The sequence below is a fragment of the Heloderma suspectum genome, chromosome 12 (assembly GCF_057233095.1).
Source record: "Heloderma suspectum isolate Gila_16-S chromosome 12, 16-S_ref, whole genome shotgun sequence".
NCBI classification, from domain to species: domain Eukaryota; kingdom Metazoa; phylum Chordata; class Lepidosauria; order Squamata; family Helodermatidae; genus Heloderma; species Heloderma suspectum.
This window is the reverse complement of record NC_139469.1, coordinates 20,980,073-21,001,968: the sequence shown is the minus strand read 5'-3', so window position 1 is coordinate 21,001,968 and position 21,896 is coordinate 20,980,073. Positions and strand designations below refer to the sequence as shown.

The following is a 21,896-nucleotide window of genomic DNA, read 5'->3' as shown; positions in this document are numbered from 1 at the left end:
AGTGGGGGTGTTGTAATGTGTCCTCCCATCCTCCAAGGGGCTTGTGTACATCAGGAGGACCAGTGAGAGCAAGGGATGGGTCCCAGCCATTGCAGTTGGCCTGCCACCCCAGAGGTAACCCTTAGTGGTACAGAGTGGAAATGCAATGCAGTGTGCTATGAGTGGACGCTACCCTGGCTCTTAAGCCCCCATTGCTGGGAGAATATTTATAATCAAGTCTGTTATCTTTGTAGCCTGCACTGTTGTACCTTCTTCATTTTTAAAATGTATTTTTTTTTTGCAAATGCACAAAGTATTAAGAAGCTCCTTTTGCTGTTTCGCCCAGTAATTGCTGTTTCCTTCTCTTCCCCAACCTGTGGTCTCTTTTCCCCTTTCCCCTTTGTGCTCCTACTTGTTTCCTCTGCCTAGCCGTTGTCCTCCACCGAGGTCAGCTCCTTGGGCTTAGGGGTAAGTCCTAGACTTCCTTCCTTCCGTCTAGATTCCGGATGTCATCCTATATCTGACCATTGACCTTTCTGCTCACTTCTCCATCCCTGCATCCATCCACTGATTTCTCTCCCTCAACTATTTATTCATCTTCTCTCCTTTTCAGTTAAAAACCACCAAGATTTGTAGCAACAGAAACATTTTTGTGTGTGTGAATCTGTGTTTGGAATGTTGAACAGGCCGCTTCTAAAGGCCAGCTTGACATGTTAATGCTTCAAAAACGTAAACCAGTTTCTTTCTGTTGGTGAAAGGAAAAGAAAGGCTTTCTGTTGCCTTCTTTCTCAAATTGAAAGAAGGCAATGGACCAAAATGTGGCTATATGCATAGAACGTTTTTTCATCTTAACATACCCTTCAGATTCTTTCATTCCTCTTCAGTTTTTATTGGGAGGCTATCTATACATTAAGCAAAAAACAAAACAAAACCCTACAGCACCACCCTCCTAAGATTGCACCACTTCAGAAGACTGGAAATTGCATGTGAAGAGGGTTATGTCATGGGCACTAGCAAATCAGTGCTGTGCATTCCTGGCTTTCCTCCATTCAAATGAATGGCATACTATGTGACGTTTTCAGTGCGTTGTAAAAAAAAGCATGGTTAAACTGACCTCTTTTATTTTGGGAAGAAGAAGAAAAAAACACCCACAGAGCCCCAGTCTGGAATGTGCTCTCAATCTGGATTAAGGCCCTGCATCAGTAGGGCCTTAATATGATGCAGGGACTATTGATGCAGGACTGATGCACAGCTGTCCTTGGCTGTGATTTGCCCTTGAAGGTGCTGTTTGCAGTAAATAGCAACCAGGGAGGATGATTTTTGGCAGGAATCTAGCGCAGGTCCATGATCTGAATTGAGAGCAAGGTCTGCCTGCAGCTGATTTTCTTCAAAATACTATTGAGCAAATTAAGCACGCTTTTAAAAATATGTGAATAATGTAACATACGGTTCGTCACCGAGTTACTTTGAAAAAGCTGCAGAATATGTTTTTTCATAGCTCTCCCTGGGAGAGGAAAAGGTACATTTGAACTGAATGCAGTAAAGTCACTTCCAAACTACCCCAGCTCCTGTCTATAAATGTTACATATATCTCTGCCCATAGAACCCATTTGCCTTTCCTCGTGGAGCCGCACTTCCCAGGGTTCCCTAGGGAGGAGAGAATTCATGGAGCTCCACTTCCCTCTGCTTATCTTGATGGGAGGTTTGACAATACCCCACCTCATTTATGACTCTGCATCTGTGAGTCAGGCGAAGTTGAGGATATTGAACACTATTTACTTTGCTGCCATTTGTATGAGTCCCGAAGATATAAATTTCTCCACCATATCCTTTGTTTTCTGTCAAATAGACCTCCTTTGGATCAGATTTGTATATTGCTTGCAGGCAACAATGTATATGTTACCACCCAGGTTGCAAAATTTGCCCTGGCTGCCAGAAAATGAAGAGCCAGGCATCATACTGAACCCTCTTATAAATCTAGAGGGAAGGACTTTGCGGCTGTTACATTGGAGGGGAAGTGAGATGCAAACGTGTCACTTTAACCATTGTTTGTCTACTGTTTTTAAATTGGTTTTTATTGTATTGTATTTTTAAATTGTGATGGCCTGTGGCTTTGAACAATAAACATTCATTCATTAACTTCTCAGGGTTCCCTAGGGAGGAGGGAATTCAAGGAGTGACACTTCCCAGGGTTCCCTAGGGAGGAGGGAATTCATGGAGCAATGTTTCCCAGGGTTCCCTGGGGACAAGAAATTATTATTAAACCAGTTTTAAGCCTGTGGTGCAGATACATCCTTTATTATTTTCTTTCTCATTTGTAATATATGTTTCTCTCCCTCCTTGGACTCAGCCAATAAGACATCACCAACGTCTGGAGAAGGGAACCGCCCTGGTGGAATCATTCATGTGTATGGCAGTGATGACGGCAGCGACAAGTCTGCCAGCAGCTTCATCCCATACTGCTCCATGGCTCAAGCCCAGCTCTGCTTCCATGGTCACCGCGATGCAGTCAAATTCTTTGTCTCTGTGCCTGGTAAGCAGGGTGTCTCAAGGTCTCTGTGGCTACAGTGGTAGAGTGCAATGTGGGGCCAAGTGGTTCTTGCAAAATTTCACCGTTTATGAAGAATTCTGAGGGTGTTCCTGTTGTTCTCGGTTTATCCAGGTCCAATTTAATTAGACACTATGTGGCATGGAAAGATGCTATCTTCTAACAGAGGTTCTCAGGCTGATCTGTGGACCACCAGTGGTCCACAACTCCGTTTACATGGCCTGCGGAAAGGGGTGCAGAACAGTTGAGAATATCTTGGCTCTGCCCTGTTCTGATAATGGAGCTAGAGGCCTTTCTGACCAAGGCTGGAGTATCAAACAGGCTAACAAGGGCTCATCTCTGATATGCTGCAGGTTGGAGATAAATCCTCTCTCGGTGCTGGGGCAGGGGAAAGGGGTAGGGCCTAGGAGAGGGGGCAGAGCCTAAAGCTTGGCAGTCTGGGTGGGGAACCCCTGGCCACGGGGTATTCAGCCCACGGGCTGGAGTTCCCTATGCCTGACTGAAGTGGTATTTCACATACTTACCCGGCAGAGGAGACACCTTGATCATGAAGTGGTATTTCGCTAATATTTACATTTTTAAAAATAGCTGGAAAAGCATCTTAGCACTAATTTAAAGATCGATTTTAAAAAATAAACAGGGTGACAAAATGGTGCCCACTGCAAAGGTTAGAGTGAATGCGTGCTGAAGTGTGAGAGGTTCACTTTCCCAATACATCCAACCCCTGCTCTTTAAAAAAAAAAAGAAGAAGAAAAAAGAGTAATGCTACTCTTACTTTCTGCGGTCTGAGAAAAGTAGAAGAACAGTGACTGGATGACGGTATCATGTAGATGTCCTGCAGAACATGAGTGAACAAAGTATGGTGATTCTACACTAAAGACCTAGTGCGGAAGCATCCTAGGATCACAAGGATGGATTGAGAGGGAATGTTGTTGTTGTTGTTGTTAATAATACAAATAATTAACAGTTGTATAGTGTTTTCTTCTCAGTAAGGGGGATCCAGAAACAAGGTTTGGATGTAAACAGAACATCACTTTATTTCTAAACCTTAAATTTCTGTCTGTCTTTTTCCACTCACAGCCTCCTTCCTCCGCTTTCTCTCTCTTCCCTCCTCCTTTCTCCCCTCCTCCTGGGACCCTCAAGGGACAAACATCTTATTAACTCAAAAGAAGGAAGTGCATACAAATATCACAACACAACATCTGGTTCTAAGTCTTGCCCTGTTAGGCAAGTCAGCATAATTATCCCCATGTGCTGCAGATAGGGATGTACAAAAGTCACTTACCTTTTTGCAGGTGTGATTCCTCCCCCCGGAATCCTCCCTGGCTGGCTCCGCTCCACGGCAGCTCCGCAGACCACAGCCGGGCTGCTGCGGACGCAAATGGCGGCCGCCGTAGTGGCCGCCATTTGCATCCAGCCAGGCTGCTGTGATAGGCTACGTAAGTATTTACGTAGCCTATCATGGCAAAGAGCAGGGACGCAAACGGCGGCTGCTACGCCGTTTGCGCCGCTGCTCTTTCCGTGATAGCTACGTAAGTATTTACATAGCCTATCACGGTAAAGGCAGCCATGCAAATGGCATAGTGGCTGCCGTTTGCGTGGCTGCCTTTACCGTGATAGGCTACGTAAATACTTACGTAGCCTATCACGGAAAGAGCAGCGGCGCAAATGGCGTAGCGGCTGCCGTTTGCGTTCCTGCTCTTTGCCATGATAGGCTATGTAAATACTTACGTAGCCTATCACGGCAGCTTGGCAGGACGCAAATGGCGGCCGCAGCAGCCGGCCGAAAGACCAGCAGGAGCCACCGCCGCCGCTTCCGGAGCCCCAGGTAAGTTTCGTTCCGGGGGGATTCTGTGGGGTGGGGGAGGGGTGGGAGGCCATTCCGCCATGGATTTCAGGGGACTGAATGCCAGTGCATTCGGCCTCACTGAAATCCGTGGTGGAATTCTCCGCCATCCCTAGCTGCAGATGGGGAGCCTGAGGCAGTGTGGCTTGCCTAAACCTACATAGTAAATTCATGTCACAGGGGAGATTTGAACTGGGGACCTCATGATTCGCAGTTCCATCTCTTAGCCCTTCTGCTACTCACACCCTCTATTATTTGGTTATTCATTAGTGCCCCCACCCCACCCCCACCGTGAAAAGCTCCATGATGCCCTCTAGCATTACAGCTGGAGGCGTATCGCTGAGCTGCTCCTAACCAGCTTTGGATTCTTCCAGGGAACGTTCTTGCCACGCTGAACGGGAGTGTGCTGGACAGCCCTTCTGAGAACCCCAGCACGGCCACGATTGAGACGGAGGGGCAGAAGCTGAAAAACGTCCTGGTGCTGAGTGGGGGTGAAGGCTACATCGACTTCCGGATTGGTGAGTTCTTCTACATACTCTCACCTGCTACAGCAGGGGGCAGAAAAGAGACTGAGATCACCGGACGATTTGCAGTAGACCAGCGAGGGGTTTTTGCTCCCAATTGTTTAACCATAGCATCAGCAGCAATGCTTTCGTTCACACACTCACTCTCTCTATCACACACACATACACGTGACTGTTGGATCTTTGATCACATGTAGATTTGTACTTGTATACGCCAATCGTTCCAGTATGGCTGTTGGGGTGTGTTCCTCCCCAGAGAGCCTTCATTTTGCACCCAAAGGCACTATTTTGCACATGGCTTCAATGGGTGGATCTCAGGGTTGTAGTAAACAACAAAGTAAATCCCACTAGTCTAAATTATCAAGGGGCCCTAGCTCAGGGGTAGACTATAGCCTCTGCATGCAGAAGGCCAAACGTTCAATCCCGGGAATCTAGTCTGATGTGGCATACAGCAACTTCCTATGTTTCTCCGAGATGAGCATGAAGAGGGGGACACACACATGGTTGTGGCTTTCCAAATATTTGCGGGAGCATGGAAATGGCGGCCACCAGGTGGCCACAGACACAGGTGACCAGCTCTCTATTGGGAGTAGAGATAAATGGATTGTGTAAAATCCGTTCTCTCTGTGTTTCATGGACTGACAGGCACCTTTTGTTCCACTGTCCGCCCATCCACGGAATCAGATTTTCTTCTGTTTCTGAATTTGTGCAAATTCACACGTGTGAAAATGGGCACATTTCCCCAGTGCGCATTTTCACACTTTAGCCTATGGGGGATTTGCGCATTTTTGGCCAGTTCTTTAAAAAATTGGTCTTTTTCTATGACAAAATTTGCGCAACATCTGGGAAAGTTAGAAAAAAATGTTCTGCGAGTCTGCGGAATCCGCCCGCTAGTGCAAAAGGCAGTCCGCTGCGGAATCTGTGGGTTGGATTCGTGAAAAGCCAAACTCACTTGGTTCTGTTGCGGATTTCTCCGACATCCTTCCTTAGGAGTGCCAAATGCAAAGTCCTAAGGTCTAAGGCCAGGTTCCCAGGCTGCTGTGACCGTGAAGATTAAAAAGGTTGGAACATCCAGTCACGGATCTCCCATGTCACATCTGTTTGGGCCCACAGTGGCTTGCCTAAGGTAGACGTTAGCAGGCTTCAGGCTCGTGGGACCCACTCCGCTGTTAGGAGAGGGGCCCTGCTCAAGGGTAGAGCACCTGCTCTGTATGCAGAAGGTCCCAGAAGAGCTACTGCCAGACATTACTGGGCTGGACTGACAATTGACCTGGCAGTAATTAAGCCTGAAAAGAGGCATCTTGACTGCTTAGAATGAGGGGGCGGGGGGGCTACACAAAAGCCTGGAAAGCACCGAACAATCGGCGGCTGGGGGAACCGGGGTGGAGCCGTCTTTGGAACCCTGCAGGGCCAGATTGGGATCCTAAGCGTGCTGGACCTGGCACTCAGATCTGAGGTTCCACACCCCTGTTGTGAGGATTACAGTAACAATGCGCAGCGCCCATATTGTGTGACATGGCACAAGTTCTCTCAACAGGAGACGGAGAAGACGACGAGGCGGAGGAGAACACCGGAGAGGCTGCCCAGGTCAAGCCGGTGCTTTCCAAGGCTGAACGGAGCCACATCATTGTATGGCAGGTTTCCTACATCCCCGAATGAGCTCCTCCTCTTCCTGTCTCTGCCAACGTAACTTCTTTCCCCACCGACCCCCAAACTCCCTGAATGCCAAGATGTACATACAGAACTCCTGCATTATTCCTACCGCTGGAAAACCCAACCCCAGACGACGGAAACAGCTCCCGCACCGGATGGCGGTTCCCCTGCTCCTTGTAAGCGCCAAGCTCACGGCTTTCACCTCGGGCCTGTCTGCTTTCTGAATTGGCTGGCTCACCATTGGCCTTCCCAAGGAGGAGAACCATGAGAGCGAAGCCCAGCGGATCGGGTGTTGAAGAGCACATGGGAAGGACGGACTTGGCTCAGAAGGGCTGGATGAGGTTTCAGGGACTGTCCCCTCCCTCCCTCCTTCCCTCGCCCGCCTGCATGGGAAAAAACACCTCCAGCCACTTTCTGGCTTATCCCCCTTTGCTGCCGCGGAGGCAGCACTGATGGCATGCATCCATCTACAGGCAGGTATGGAAAGAGATGGTCTCCAAGAGGAAAGGTCTCCTATCCTGTCTCCTTCACTACAGCTGTGTGGGGCCCAGTGATCATTGAGGATTAACCCAGGATAATCTGGGAACAGTTGAGACCCAATTTAAGAATCCAAAGTATACGCCAAAAGGGTGTGCGGATGTGTTCAGGAGTGTGGTGATTGGTCAACACTGGGAGATCAGCACCCAGAGAACGGGCCAAAGGCACGTGATGGGTGTCTGTTGCTGGAGCTATTTAAATTTGGGATGGGAGACTCCCTTAAGAGCCCAGTGCACTGTTCTGAGCCTCTTGGAGGAAAGAATTCAAACAAATATTATAGATAATCATCTGGGCGAGAGGCTCCAGAGGTCACCACCAGAGGTAGACCTGAAGGTGGAATGGTCTCCTCTCTTTGTAGGGACAAGCAGCGTGCTGACGGAGGGGAAGGAGTTTGGCTGGGTAGAGAATGGCCAAGAAAGATTTGGGGGAGTTCTTTGCTCTTGAGATGTTGAAAGGCTACCAAGGTGTGTCTCATGTTTCTGTTAGAGCCAGCTTGGGTGGTCTCCTGGCAGGGGCCAGACTGAGGCATAGGCATCTCATGCGGCACTCGATGCACTCCAGTGTCTCTTGCAGGCTGTTCAGGAAAGAAACAGTCCTGAGACAGAGGCTCTAGGTCCCTCCCATTCGCTGCGCATGTCGAAGCCAAGGGAGGGAAGGAAGGAAATGGGGAGGAAAACGGTCTGGGGCTTGGGAGATGGAGCAATGTCGTCTGCGGCGAGAGGTGCAACCTGAGGAGGAGACGTTGGCCCTTTGCGAGTGGCTTGTGGAGACACGGAGGGGCGCGAGAGGGTCCCAACCTCAGGAAGGGTATTGTGGTGGGAAAGAGAAAGCAGCAGCAAATTGCTAGCTGAGATGAGACTACTCATAAGATGTGAGGAGGTTTTTGCAGGCGGTTCAGAGGCTGGTAAAGTTGGTTGCCCCTACCTTAAAAGCTCCACCAAGGAACAGTGGGAGCAACTCAGAAGTTCAGTGTGCTTCCAGCCCATTGAAATCCCATAGAATGCTGCCTTTAATCTTCCTTTGAATTCCACCCATTAAGTTGTGAAAGTTCTTAAACTTGCCAGAGGACAGCTAAGGTTTCTCATCAAGCCCGGCGGGCCTCCTAACTGAGGCACAAGGGTTGGTCAACAGCCTAACAGGTTTTGTTGGGCCAGTGGCGGGATCACCTGGGTGTCTTGTTCCTTGTCTCGACTGTAACAGATGCGAGTTAGTTGCAGTGACCCCAGGAGAAATAGTTGCAGTCTTTCTTGCGTTGCCCCCATGTAGCCATGCTCATCTTTTTTCTTTCTTTCTGTAACTTTTCTGTACCCAGTCCTGTGGACTGTTGCTTTTTGTTTTGTTTTTCGCTCCCTGGTTTTGCAGTTCATGGCTACTGACCATGGCTCCATCAAAAAGCCTCTTGCTTTAGAGCTCAGCCATAATGTGAGTCTCCAGTCTACAAATGCCCATGGTACAGGAAACCAGACTTTCTCCAGGGCAGTCTCTGTCATAGTGCAACCTTAGGAGCCAAGTCACACATTGAAAAATGTAGGTGGAACAGATCCATCCGTCGCTCAGTGGCTAAGCACATGCTTTGTGGGCGGAAGGTCTCAGGTTCTCTGGCTGCTCCAGTTAAAAAGGATCGGACACCAAAGTGTAAGGAAAGACCTTCTCTGTGGAGACCCTAGAGAACCACTGCCACTCGGAACAGACAATGCTAGGTTAGGGAGGATCAGTGGTTTGACCTAGTGTAAGACGGTTTTCCTGGGTTTCCTATATTTATTTCTAAATGGGATTTTGCCCATTATCATTCCTAGTTTCCAGATTTCTGGCCACCCTCGGTCTTAGAATTTCCCCTAGTAGACAGACCTGGGATCGAAGCATGGGACTAGAACCCTCACTCCTTTCATTGTCCTCAACAGCGCTTGGATTTAGCATGGCAGCGGGAGTTTGAACCCTGTTGGAGCCGTAAACAGAAGGGCAGAACTCCTCCCATGTTGATAGCAGGAAAGGAGTGGTGCTTCCCTGTTAGGAGACACCAACATGCCCTCGCTCTTTTCCAGACCAATACCGTACATACCTAGAGCACTGTCAGGGTGGGGCGGACTGGAGCTGGGGATGTAGCAGATGACAGATTGGCATCCAAGGCAGAGCAGCAAGTGGTGTTCATCCCCCACCAAATCAAGGTGCATCGTACCCCGAAGGTGCACAGATCCATTCATATCAGTGCGCAGATGCTGCCTTCCTCCTCTTCCTCTAGCACTGAAGATGTGTCCCTACTCCCCACCAAACCCCCCCAAAAGAACTGAAGCAGGAACAGAGATAAGTATTTGCTGTAAGCTGTAGTATATCCTATATGGGTTTACGCATGCTTTGCCCCCTTTTTTGCTGCATTTACCCAAGAGGAATTACATGTGCAGCCTGATGCGATACATTGTGGGAGGGGGGATCATGGCCCTGCCAACAGCCAACAGCCAACACCCTCCCCGTCACATCCGCTGATTGGCTAATGGTAGGGCCGGCCCCAACACAGCTCACTCTGCCCACCTCACTCTGCCTAATGGTAGGGCCAGCCCCAGTACAGGGCAGTAAGGGAGTATCAACCCAGAGCTCCAATTTGGAGGACGGTATTTATTCTGCCCCATTTCCTCGCTCTCTACTGCTGCCCCCCCCCAGTGCTCTTCCTTCAGGTCACAAGGGGCACAGAGCAGGCGCAGCTTCCTCTCTGGCCCTTTCAGAGCAAGAGCCGTAACCTGGCTAAGGGCCCTGTGCTCATCCCAGCTTAGGGAAAGCGTAAAGCAGCTTCAGCTGGTGGTGAAAGACCGCAGCATTAGCGGTGGAGCGGAGGACAGGAGGGCCTGGCGTGCTGTGGTCCATGGGGTCACGAAGAGTCGGACACGACTGAACGACAACCAGGAGTTGCGGCATGCAGAGTGAGCAGACGACAGCACAGATGGGGCTGGGTTCAGCATCTGCCTTCCATGGATGGCAGGGGCCCACTCACAAAAGGTGCCTCTGCCAGATTTTCGGAGATTCCCCCCTTCCTTCCCCAATCCATTCAGCAGGGTCCCCCAAGCCTCAAGAGTAGCATTTTCCAGGGGACTTGGGGGGGAGGGAAGGCCTCTTCCACCAGCCCACTTGCACGTGCCTAAATCTGGACCCAACCCAGGGAATGGATAGGAAGGGAAAGAGATGGAAAGGCGAGGCCAGGCGGGTGGGCAGAACCTCTGCGGTGGCCCCGAAGGCTGTGGTAGCCCAACGGCTCCGATGACCAATGCGCAGAATTTGCAGCAAGGACAAGTGCCGGTGTTCTAAACTGACTGACCTGTTGCCAAATACCAAATAGATGTAGAGACCAGGATTGCTCTTGCATAGAATCACACCTTGGTTAAGGAAAACAGGGGTAGAGCTATCAAGTTTGTGAAGCCTCCAGCAGCTCCTGTTTCCAAGCAATTATTAGTCCCAACACTGCTTCCTTGCCTTGCCTGCCTATGTATCTGCCTGAAGAACCTTTCGCGGTTTGAAGTATGTTTTCCTTTACAAGAAGCACACGTTCCATGGGAATGGGGTGGGGGGAGGACGGGGCGAAGGAGAACAGCCCCAGAGCACTGGGTCTTGCTCTGTTCGGTGGTTACCTGCCAGCAAGGTGGAAGCTGATTGACTTTACACACACCTCCCCCACCACATCTCCACTGTGATGTATGTAAAGTTAACATGTATGTTATAAAAGGATTTTTTAAAAATGTGTCTTAAGGCCTGTAAACTCCGCCATTTTGGTCTGAAGATGTAAAGAGACTGCTGTACGAAAGAAAAACAACAACTGACAACACTCTCCTATGCTTTTTGTCTCCTCTACACTGTCGAACAAATCAAAACCGTGTCTGTTCTATATGTAATAAAAATGTTGTTAACATCACCAGTACGAGAGCATTGGTGAGCGCACCAAAAAGGCATTTCTGAGTTGCTATGGCCGAATAGGAACTGCACTTTTCTCTGACTTTTATTAGAATGCACACAAGTGGGACCCTGCAACAAAATGTTGCAGCGTGGAATGCTCCTGTTCAGGGTGCCAGCCAGCCATGTCTTCTTTCAGGGTACTCCGTTCCATCGTCCCCATTCTTCCCACCCCCAAACATTCTGCATTCTGTGACTCTGAACATGCTCAGTCCTCATTGGGCCGTCCTCAGGTCTTTCTGTCCCCTTGGGTTCTTTTTCCTAAAGATTTTTTCTATTTCTACAAACCCCAACCATGCAAATCCCTCCCTCTTGAGCTGAGCAGCCAAGTTTTGGCTCTACATAGCTGTCATCTCAGGACCAGAGTTCGCCGTTTATATGCTTTCAGTTACAATTATTTGAGTCCTTGCAGCCAGAATGCCGGCATAAGGTCATTCATTCCCCTGTCTCAACCACACACGTACAGTCATAGAATCGTAGGAAGGGACCTCAGAAGTCCTCTAGTCCAATCCCCTGCCAGTGTAGGAAATCTGTTGCTACAGCATCCCTGATACAGGGCCAGCCCTAGCATTAGGCAAGGTGAATCAGTCACCTCAGGCGCAGATGCTGGGGGTGGCAGCAAGGTGTAAGATGAGAGAGCTGTATACCTCACGGTCTGCCCTGTGTTCCCTAAGCTAGGTTCAACGGAGGATGCTGTTCCATCACCAGTGCTGAAGAAACTATCCAGTCCTGCTTTTGCACATGAAATGGGAGAGGGCAAAATCTTGGTCTTCGCCTCAGACAGCAAAATGTCCTGGGCCAGCCCTGACCCGATAGGTGGCCATCCAGCTCTGCTTAAAAACCTCTAACGAAGGAGCATCCACCACCCCGAGACAGCCTGTTTTGAGCAGTTCATACTGTCAGGGAGGACTTCGTAATGTTCAGTTGACATTCCCCCTGTCGTAATCCGAACACGGTGGTCTGGGCTCTTCCCCCTGGAGCAACAGAAAACCAGTCAGCCCCCTCATCTTTGTGAGAGGCGGTCGAAATAGTTGAAGATGGCTCTCCTGTCGCCTCATCAGGCGAAACATACCCAACAGCCCCTAATCGGACGACGTCTTAGAAAAAGAGTGAAAGCCCACGTCTTTCCAAAATTTATTTTACAAAAGCAAACGCACAGACAGTCTTTTAAAAAGTAGCCCTGTACATAACAGATGTAAATAACCCTTGGAGAATTATTTGCAAGTACCCAGAAGTCAGACGTAGGATCTGGAAAGCTCCAGAAAACACAGAGATGCCTTGATAGCACAGCGACAATAATCCATCAGAAAGGTCCCGCTCCGGTGGGGTTTCATGATGTCCGCTGCTCGGAACAACCCTCAGGGCCCTTCTGCTTTGCCTCCCTCCATTCCCAGCAGCTCTGTGCTGGGAAAAAGACAAAACATGTACTAAAGCAGGTCCCTCCCTCTGTCTGCCCTGGAATATCAAGCTTATTGTTACCTTAGTGGGGGACCCACTAGAGATACCAGCCACATGGATCCTGCCACATCAACCCTTTCCCAACCCAAAAGGAAACGGCAGCAGCACACGCAGGGCAAAGCAAAGTGTAGAAGCATCGATGTCCAAGCCTAAAATCGTGCTAACTGGGAGCAACAGTTTTTATTCGCCGCTGGACAGTCAAACCTAAACTGCACAGGCTGTCTTGCTTCTACCTTGTTTGAAGATTTAGTTCTGGCAGATGCTAGACAACCCCCCCCCCCGACTGCTACCCCCAAAAAACCCAACCCCTGACACAGCCAAGTGGAGTGATCTTTGCAGCACTGAAAGGCGGTGACAGAACACCTGTGAAAAATACATCTGAAAAAGATGATTGGAATTCCTCTGGAGTGTTCCTTTGCCCATCTTTTCACGCAGCGATGTCTCCTTAATATTGCACTAAAAGGCTACCGTAGCCTCCCCCAATCTGGCATCTTTCAGATGTGTCGGGATTACAACCCCCATCATCCCCAGCCAACATGATGAGGGCTGTAGTCCCAACACTTCTGGTGGGTGCTAGATTAGGGGACGCTGTGCTACAATAATGGGGAGAGGGCGGGAGGGAATTAATTGCTAGCTCCAACCGGACGAGATCTATTCTTTCAGGGCTAGAGCATTCTTTCTCTCCCCTCTGCCCACCTGCTTGAAGAAAGGAGTCCAGAGTCAGAGTCCAGTGAAATCTCGCAGAAGCTGAAACGGACAGGTTTGTACAGCGCCCGAGCGATGGCGGAAGGAGGAGTGCGCTTTTCTTTACTCGTAAAGCCAGTGCCCCATGCTGTCCTCCCAGCAACTCAACTCATCTGTGCGGAACCAGAGTGCGATCTCTCGCTGGGCGCTCTCTACCGAATCGCTCCCGTGAATCACGTTCCTGTAGGGAAAGAAACTTTTTATTCTAAGACGGAGGAGAACACATTTTAGAAGGTGGGGGGTGCGGCACGATGCTGTGCAGCGGTAGCAACGTTTTTGAGCCACTGGGCATTTGGAGTCTGACAGAGCTAAGTGGTGCCCTAACGGCCACAGCTCCGCGGTGGAGCCCCTGCTTTGCCTGCAACCGGTCCCAGGTTCAATCCCCAGCATGTCCAGGCAGGGTTGGGAAAGACCCTTGCTAGAGACCATGGCAAGCCACTCCCAGCCACTGTGGCCAGCACTGGCCTAGATGGAGAAATGGCTTGACTCTGAATGTGGCACCTTTCCAGTGGCAGCTGCTGACTCCAGTTCCGGTGGGGCGAGGCCAGCCCTCTGGGTTATAGTTATGACTAGCTGAAGCTCTAAAGATGCTATCCAAGGTGCTGAACCCATTTTAGAGATAAGGTTCAGCACCTTGGATATCACTTTTAGATGCTTTGGCTGGTGGTTACTAAAAGCCAGCATGGAATCACCGCCCCTCCGGAACTGGAGTCACCAGCTGCCACTGCACCTCTCGCTATTCCTACGAAATGTGCAGGGCTGTGGCTCAGTGGTAGACAGCAGGCTCTGCATACAAGGTGGCCCTGGTTCAGTTCCCAGCCTCTCCAGTTAGGGCTGGGAGGGACCCGTCTGTCTGCCTGAAATGCTGGAGAATTTCTGCTAACCAGCATAAATGCTACAGAGCTTGGTGGTCTGGTCTAAGGCAGCTTCCTATGCAGAAAACACAGAAGACAAAGTCTGGGTCACTGCACACACTGCTAGGTTTCCGCACGAAAGGCAGAAAGTGTGGGCCAGGCTCTGAAATGTTTTCCATCCCTTGTACATGTCATTGGAAGCCCTGACTGCCCTTAGTTTCCCCGCACACAGACATATGTGGATGTAAGGAATAATGCACCTTCAGCTTTTACCATACATTAGAACCTAAGAAGAGCCCTGCTGGATCAGACCAAGGGTCCATCGCACCGTGGCCGACCAGCTGCCCACGGGAAACCCACAAGCAGGACATGAATGCAACAGCACCCTCCCACCCACGCTCCCCAGCAACTGGCGTACATCGGCTCTCTGCCTCTGGTACTGGAGGGAGCACATAGCCATCAGAACTAGTAGCCATTGATAGCCTTCTCCTCCATGAAGTTGTCTAACCTCCATTTTAAGCCATCAAAATTAGCGGCCATCATTACATCTTGCAGAAGTGAATTCCATAGTTTAGCTATGTGCTGTGTGAAGACGTCCTTCCTTTTATCTGTCCTGAATCGCCCACCAATCAGTGTCATGGGATGACCCCACTGGGTTCTAGTATTATGAGAGAGGGAGAAAAACGGCTCCCTATTCACTTTCTCCACACCGGACATAAACTTTGTTCACCTCTGCCACCTCTCCCCTTACTTGCCTTTTCTCTAAGCTAAACACTCCCAGATGTTGTAGCTTTTAGTCGAGCAAAATGTCCCATTATTCTCACTTTCTAAAAAATCACTACATTTGCCCCACTCTTCCTCCCAAGCGCTCAAGTTAGCTTATGTGTCGTCCCATTTCCACACTACTCCGCAATTTTATTCTCACAACAACACTGTGCGGTGGGTTAGGCTGAAAGACGGGGGGTGCTTTCAGACAAGGCTTTTATTGTGACATCGCCCTGCCTTGTTCGTGGAATTGTATGGTCCAGTCTGTATGGGGTCCGTATTCTATTTGTAACCCTCCTGTGTTTTCCCACTACTTCTTCCATCTTGTTTCCTTAGCGCAGAAAAGCTGTTAAGGAGGTAAAGGCAGAGTAGCTGCACAGAGTCCTTTGGTAGTCCTAGAAGTGGACTGTCTGGAAGCATCCAGAATGACCCAGTGGTACATCATGGTGGAGCGGGGATTTGAACTTGGGCTCTCTCTGGTCCTAGTCAGAAACTCTCACCACTACACCACCCTGGCAAATGCCTCCTGTGTAGAAGTTCCGCAACATGCAGTGACTTGAAGGCCGCTATCTGAACTTATCTGGCAGGCAGCTGATAATCACTCTTCGGAATGCTGGAATGGGCATGACTGATCAAGAAGCGATTCCCAAATTGCACTGCATCCTTCTATTGTGCAATACGGTACTTCGCACACCTAGTGCCAGCACCAGGGTTTTCAGGGCCCTTGGGCAAGCCACCCTCCGTGGGCCCCCCCCCTCAGTGAGTCTACCCTCTCGTCACCATTGTCACCAGCTGCCTTTGCTCCTCTCTCTCATCACTGCTGGACAGGCAGCGAGCCAGGGAGCAAGTCAGCATTGGCATCTCCTGCCCCTCCTCCTCACCTCCACCGTTGTCTGGGCCAGAGCGAGAGGCAGCTGAACAAGCAGGTTGCAATGGAGAAGAGGAGAAAGCGCAGGGGACTCTTGTCCGTGGGCCCCTGCCGGGGTGTGGGCTCAGAGCAGGTGCCCAATCATGCCTACCCTTGATGCCACCCTTGCTTGGACACGCGTACAACTGCTATGATTCGATTCGAGAACTCTTGGGGGGATTTTTCCAATGACCTCAGGCTAATCGGCTGTGGCATCTCCTGCCCCTCCTTCTCGCCACCACCGTTGTTTGGGCCAGAGCGAGAGGCAGGTGAACAAGCAGGTTGCCATGGTGAAGAGGAGGAGCAAGTCCAGGGGGTTCTTGTCACCTCAGCAGGTGCCCAACCATGCCTACCGCTGACGCCAGCCCCGCACGCACCATATGACTGCCTGCGCCTCTTGCCTTCCAGAAACGAGGCCTACCCATAGAAGCAAACCGACAGCTTCTACTCACTTGCCAGCCTCAATGCAGAAGTCTCCTCGGATGGTTCCAGGCTTGGAATCTGCTGGGTCCGTTTCTCCGATCATCAGGCGAGCCGTCTGCACAACTCCCAGTCCCTGCCAGACCTGCGTCAAAGGGAAGGAAAAGACAACTTCTAGCAGTGGCTGCAGCCTTGCCCTGCCTCTCTTTTATCACCCAGGCGGCCCAAGGGAATGCTGGAGCACTGGAAAAAGATGGAAGCTGTGGGCCTCCGCCTGCTCCCATAGCTCTTGCGATTGTCCTGCTCTCCCTGGTGAACCCCAAACTTTGCCCTCCATACACCTCGCCACAGCTGATGAGTAGGAACCCTGCAGAGGTGGGAATCACCCAGGAAGGTCAACGGATGGTGACTGAAAGAGACATGCGCAAAGACATGGCCACAAAACATTGCCATTTGGAGTTGTCTTGTCCCCTCTGGAGGACTCCTCTTTGGGGGAAGACTGGGAGACCCCGAGCCATGAAACGCATAGGAGCTGCCAGTGTCTGGGGACCCTGAAGTGGATTAAGGGGACCCTAGATCCTCGAGAATGACAGCCAGTGACCCTTCCCTTGCAACATAGCTCGCCCCCTCTCAGATTCAGAGGCAGATGCTGAGCCCCAGGGAGTGCAGATGCCTAAAGGGTAAGACTTGGGCAGTTGCCACGTGTAGAATAGGACTCCCTGTGAGTAAGGCTCTGCTGATGAGTAGACCATTCCCCATGAGTAAGGCACTCAATGCTGAAACCATGTTTGAGTACCAGCGCCCTGATGTATATTTCCCTGTTAACCCAGCTCTTCTCGGGATCTCCCTGCATTTAACTTTGTACTGCCTTGCTTTTGGAGAGGATCCCTGGAGTTCTCTCCCAGCAGCACCATATGCAGAACAGGACTGCTCTTTCCAGGGCTCCAGCCAAGCCCTGCTCCAGGTTACTCCATTCCATTCCCACATGGTTTCCCATTTTTTTGCCCCCCAACAGTCAGCCAATATTTCGCAGCCACTGAGCACGCTCAGTCCTCACTGGGCTATGATTTGGGGGCTGGGTGTGTGTGTGTCCCCTAATGATTTTTATGTACTTCTGCAAGCCTGCCGATACCTCCCACTTGTTCAAGGATGGGGGCGTTTTGTCTACATAAGGAGCTGGAGAATGGAGTTTCCTATTAGTATCTATGATAACGACTCCTGCCTGAAACCCTGGAGGGCCACTGCCAGTCAACATGAACCGTACTGGCCTAGACAGACCAATAGTGTGACTTGGTATAAAGTAGGGGTGAAGTAAAATTGGGTGGTGGGACCAGATGACCCCCCCCACAGCCCACAGTGGATGGGCAAACTCCACGGGCCAGATCAGGCGCGCGGGTCAGGGGTCGGCCGCCCATAGTATAAGGCATCCTCCTATGCGCCATTTGACCTCAAAAGAACTCAAGAACTACCTTGGAACAGAGATGAAGGTTCCATGGAGCCCTGCCGCTCCTAGGATGCCCCCTTACTCACCATGGCCACGACAGGTCCCGAGCTCATATATTTCACTAGGCGGCTGTAGAAAGGGCGCTCGCGGAGGGCGACGTAATGCTCCTTCAACAAGTCCTCCGAAGCCTGCACAGAAACAGAGCCCACTGCTCCAATCAACGTTGTATTCAGGCATGTCGTTCATTTAGCTGTACGCTTAGGCCAGGGGCCAGGAGTGACCACGCAAAGTCAGAAGGGTCCCAGAAAAGTTCAGTCTCTCTAAATCCGGTGAAATAATTCTGGAACAGAACCATAGTGCCTGTCCATAAGCGTTGATCTTCAAGAGAGGCTGCCTCTTCTCTGTGTGCCCATGCTGCCAGAGATGCTGCAGGGTGGCAAATGAGGAAAGGACCTTCTCCATGGTGGGTCCCTGAGCGTGGAACACTCACCCCAGGGAGGCTCACCTGGCATTTACTCCGCTGTTATTTTGACAGCAGGCGAAGATGCTTTTATTTTCCAAGTTTTAGTTGTTTAGTAAATTAATCTGCTTGTGGTTTTATGCTGCTTTTTAAAGAATTTTTCTGCTCATAAGGTGCAATTTTATGCATGTTTAGACAGAAAAAAGTCCTACAACTCCCAGCATGCCCCAGCCAGCATGGCTGGCTGGGGCATGCTGGGAGTTGTAGGACTTTTTCTGTCTCAACATGCATAGAGATGTGCTCTTCATGTGTTAACTGTTTTCTATCTTTTTCAGCTGTTCCTTTTTTCTTTTTGTAAACCACTTGCTTGAAGGGCAGGTTAGAAACTTTGATCAGGATCAAAATTTCCTGACCTTGAATTGTTGTTGTTAAGAGTCGGCTGCTATCAAATAGCCCTGGAGTGTGTGCCTAACCTCCAATCTCTGGACGGAGAGATTTCACTGTGAGGGAGGGGAAAGGGCTGGGTGGCATTTACACGGGGAGGATCATTGCTCCATTGTAAAGCACCAGCTTTCCATGCAGACGGTCCCAGGTTCGATTCTGGGCATCTCCAGTTTAAACAATTAGGGAACAAGTGATGGAGAAGGCATTTTCTATCCGAGACACTGGAGCGCCACTGACAGGCAGAAACCTGGAGCACTCCAAATGTTGTGGGATAGGAAACACCTCTCCACCTGAGACCCTGTTACACAGGTCTTCCGCCAGCTATCCTTACCTGCATGAGTTTCATTCCCACCAATTTGAAGCCCTTCTTCTCAAAGCGCCGGATGATCTCACCAACCAGATGTCGCTGTACCCCATCTGGCTTGATGGCAAGGAAGGTGCGTTCGCTCACACCGGAGAAAGCTGGAAACGGGGAAGAAGAGGGGCCGTAGCTCGGTGGTAGAGCACCTGCCTTGCATATGGAAAGTCCCAGGTTCGATCCCTGGCATCTCCGGGTAGGGCTGGAAAAACTCCTGCCTGAAACGCTGGAGAGCTGCTGCCAGTCAGTGTCGACAATACTGGGCTACATGGACCAAGGGTCTGACCCAGTATAAGGCAGCTTCTGATGTTCCTAAGAAGCGGAAGCTCGATGGAGTAATTTCCAGGAAAGCAGGCTTCAGGTTTCTGGCTGATTTTAAATTTTCAGTTCATGATTCCAGTTATAATTTGTGTGCAAAAAGTGCTTTTCTTTCAAGTAACCACAGGAATTCAGTAAAGGGAGTGGTGGTGGGATTCTCTGGCTTCCCTCTGCCACCACCTATTTTAAAGAAATAGCTCAAGGCAAATACACACAAATGCTCCAGTGCAAAAACAGCACTGTCATAGCTCCAACCACCTTTCTGCATACAGGCATATCAGGAAATTCAGTAGAAAAAGGAGAATTCCCCCAATGTATGGAGCAGTGATTCTAATCTACAAGACTGTGTAAATTTACACACACACACCTGGGCGAGTGTATGCATTTTGACTTGTGGAAGTTATTCCAGATTAATAGAAGGGGGGGGAGTCAAGTACTTGGATATTTAGGGCACAATCCTATGCACGTTCAGGCAAAAATAAATCCTACAACTCCCAGCATCCTGCAGACAGCATGGCTGGCTCTGGGACATGCTGGGAGTTGGACTTATTTCTGTCTATACATGCACAGGATTGCGCCCTTAGGGAGCAATCCTATGGCCGCTAGTCAGCTGCTAGATGGCCATAGGATATGTCAGATTCCAGGAACCAACCTCAGAGCCCACGCTCCAAGGTCGGTTCCAGGAGAACTGATCTTCCCCCCTCCCACAATTCCTCGCAGGCAGCTCGGAATGGCTCAGTGCTTGGAAGAGGAGTGCAGAGCAGCAAAAACAGGGTGTTCCGGGGGCGTTCCGGGGTGAGGAAGGTGGAAATGCTGGTATGACACATCCTATGTGTTGTCCAGCAGCTGCAGCAGCTGAAGCACGGAGGGGATGATCCCCTCCGCACTTCTGCCCTGCATTGGATAGGCGGTTGCCTCCAAGTTTGGAGGCAGCCGCCTATCCCCATAGAATTCCGGCCTTAATGTTGTACTGTGAGTGCCAGACTAGGGCTGTCTCCAAATCCCCACTCAGCCACGAAATTCACTGGGTGACCTCGGGCCGGCCCCCATCTCTCAGCCTAACCTACCTAACAGGGTTGTTAGGGGGATAAATGGGGTGGTGGGGAGGCGAGAAGAACTGTATACACAAAGATACAAAGAAACAAAGCCCTTTGAAGAGAGACTGAAAGAACTGGGCATGTTTAGCCTTGAGAAGAGAAGACTGAGGGGAGATAGGATAGCGCTCTTCAAGGACTTGAAAAGTTGTCCCAGAGAGGAAGGCCAGGATCTCTTCTCCATCATCCCAGAGTGCAGGAGACGGAATAATGGGCTCAAGTGACAGGGAGACATATTCCGGCTGAACATCAGGAGAAACATCCTGACTGCTAGAGCAATATGACAATGGAACCCATTACCTAGGGAGGTGGCGGGCTCTCCCACACTGCAGGCCTTCAAGATGAGGCTGGACAGCCACCTGTCAGGGATGCTCTGACTTGGATTCCTGCACTGAGCCGGGGGCTGGACTCGGCGGTCTTAGAGACCCCTTCCAACCCCACTATTCCAGGATCCTAGGATTCCCCTGGTGAGCGTGTGTGCGGACGCACGCACGTGCATACAACTCCCCAGGGAGGTGGCGGGCTCTCCCGCTCTGCAGGCCTTCAAGACGAGGCTGGACAGCCACCTGCCAGGGATGCTTCGCCCTGGATTCCTGCACCGAGCAGGGCGCTGGACGCGGCGGTCTCACAGGCCCCTCATCCCCACTACCCTGCGGTTCTGTGATCCCATGATACACCACCGGCAGCTCCGCAGGGGGCGGCGGGGCCGCAGGACGACGGTGACCAGCGGGTGGAGGGAAGCAGCGCTGTGCACCAGGAGGAGAAGCAAAGGGGGAGAGGCGGCGGGGCGCGGGGAAGGGCCGGATCGCCTCCGGGGGCGGGGGGAGCGAGGGGCGCTGCTTCCGCGGGAGCGACGCGCGGCTGCACCCGGTCGGGCGAGCTCAGCGTTGCCGGGGGCCGGGAGCGCGCGCGGGGCACCCGGCGGCGGAGGGCGCAAGCCTCTGCCCGGCACTCACCCGCCTGGACGATGCCGGCAAGCAAGGCCAGCAGGGAGAGCATGGCGGCGGCTGGGCGGCGGCGGCGGCGGCGGCGGCGCGGAAGAGCCGCGGAGCTGAGAGAAAGAAGCGGCGAGAGCGCGCGCGCAGGCCGGGGCGAGCGGTCGGGAGCGCGCACGCCGCTGCTCCAGCGGTAGCTGCGAAGACCGGAGTTCCAGACACTGGCCAACTCCGGTCTTATTGGGGGCGGGGGGGGGTGTGATTTTGTTTTTTGGGGGGTGTGATTTTGTTTTGGGGGGGTGTGATTTTGTTTTTTGGGGGGTGTGATTTTGTTTTGGGGGGTGTGATTTTGTTTTGGGGGTGTGATTTTGTTTTGGGGGGGTGATTTTGTTTTGGGGGGTGTGATTTTGTTTTGGGGTGTGTGATTTTGTTTTTTGGGGGGGGAAATGCGATTTTGTTTTCAAGAAATATTTAGGGCGCGATCGTATGCGGGCTTAGCCAGAACAAAAGCCCCACAAGCCCCTGCGTTCCCCGGCCAGCCAGGCTGGACTTTTCCCCGTCTCGACCCGCATGAGATTGCGCTCAGGGGGCCGCCGCGTGCAAGACCTTGGGCCATGAAGGCGTGGCATGCCAAGGGATTCGGGCTGGTGCGCGCTGGCTGAGGGGCAGTTTACG

General features: G+C 51.2%; 2 protein-coding genes across 6 annotated transcripts in view; one reads left to right on the top strand and one right to left on the bottom strand.

Moving 5' to 3' along the window:
* Positions 1-11,010, top strand: part of MAPK8IP3 (mitogen-activated protein kinase 8 interacting protein 3) — a 101,848-nt gene extending 90,838 nt beyond the window's left edge. The window contains exons 27-30 of one of the 2 annotated variants that reach the window (XM_084818664.1): positions 409-447; positions 2,330-2,512; positions 4,748-4,891; positions 6,435-11,010. In XM_084818664.1, the coding sequence (XP_084674790.1) occupies positions 409-447; positions 2,330-2,512; positions 4,748-4,891; positions 6,435-6,556 (488 nt within the window). In that variant the 3' untranslated portion in view covers positions 6,557-11,010. The remainder of the gene's footprint in view (positions 1-408; positions 448-2,329; positions 2,513-4,747; positions 4,892-6,434) is intronic. The other variant, XM_084818663.1, reaches the window with a different exon arrangement.
* Positions 11,011-11,049: 39 nt separating this feature from the next.
* NME3 (NME/NM23 nucleoside diphosphate kinase 3) lies at positions 11,050-21,361 on the bottom strand. Of its 4 annotated transcripts, none has more exons than XR_014785567.1 (6): positions 21,243-21,361; positions 18,848-18,978; positions 17,699-17,800; positions 16,201-16,313; positions 13,175-13,403; positions 11,050-11,994 (listed from the first exon to the last, which is right to left on the bottom strand). XR_014785567.1 is itself a non-coding variant. In XM_084818666.1 (5 exons), exons 1-5 carry the CDS (start codon positions 21,283-21,285, stop codon positions 13,286-13,288), a joined length of 507 nt encoding a protein of 168 aa, XP_084674792.1. In that variant the 5' UTR covers positions 21,286-21,361; the 3' UTR covers positions 12,137-13,285. The 4 variants fall into 4 exon arrangements, 1 of the variants encoding a protein (XP_084674792.1); XR_014785565.1 differs by lacking the exon at positions 11,050-11,994 and adding an exon at positions 12,138-12,424; XR_014785566.1 differs by lacking the exon at positions 11,050-11,994 and adding an exon at positions 12,138-12,419.
* Positions 21,362-21,896: the final 535 nt, after the last annotated feature.

Excerpts from the sequence above, each read along its gene's own strand:
- NME3 (XM_084818666.1), bottom strand. The coding sequence starts at position 21,285 with ATGCTCTCCCTGCTGGCCTTGCTTGCCGGCATCGTCCAGGCGG. Across the intron at positions 18,979-21,242 it reads TGCCGGCATCGTCCAGGCGG|CTTTCTCCGGTGTGAGCGAA; the intron begins GTGAGTGCCGGG and ends CCCCGTTTCCAG. Across the intron at positions 16,314-17,698 it reads CGGGACCTGTCGTGGCCATG|GTCTGGCAGGGACTGGGAGT; the intron begins GTGAGTAAGGGG and ends CCTTTGACGCAG.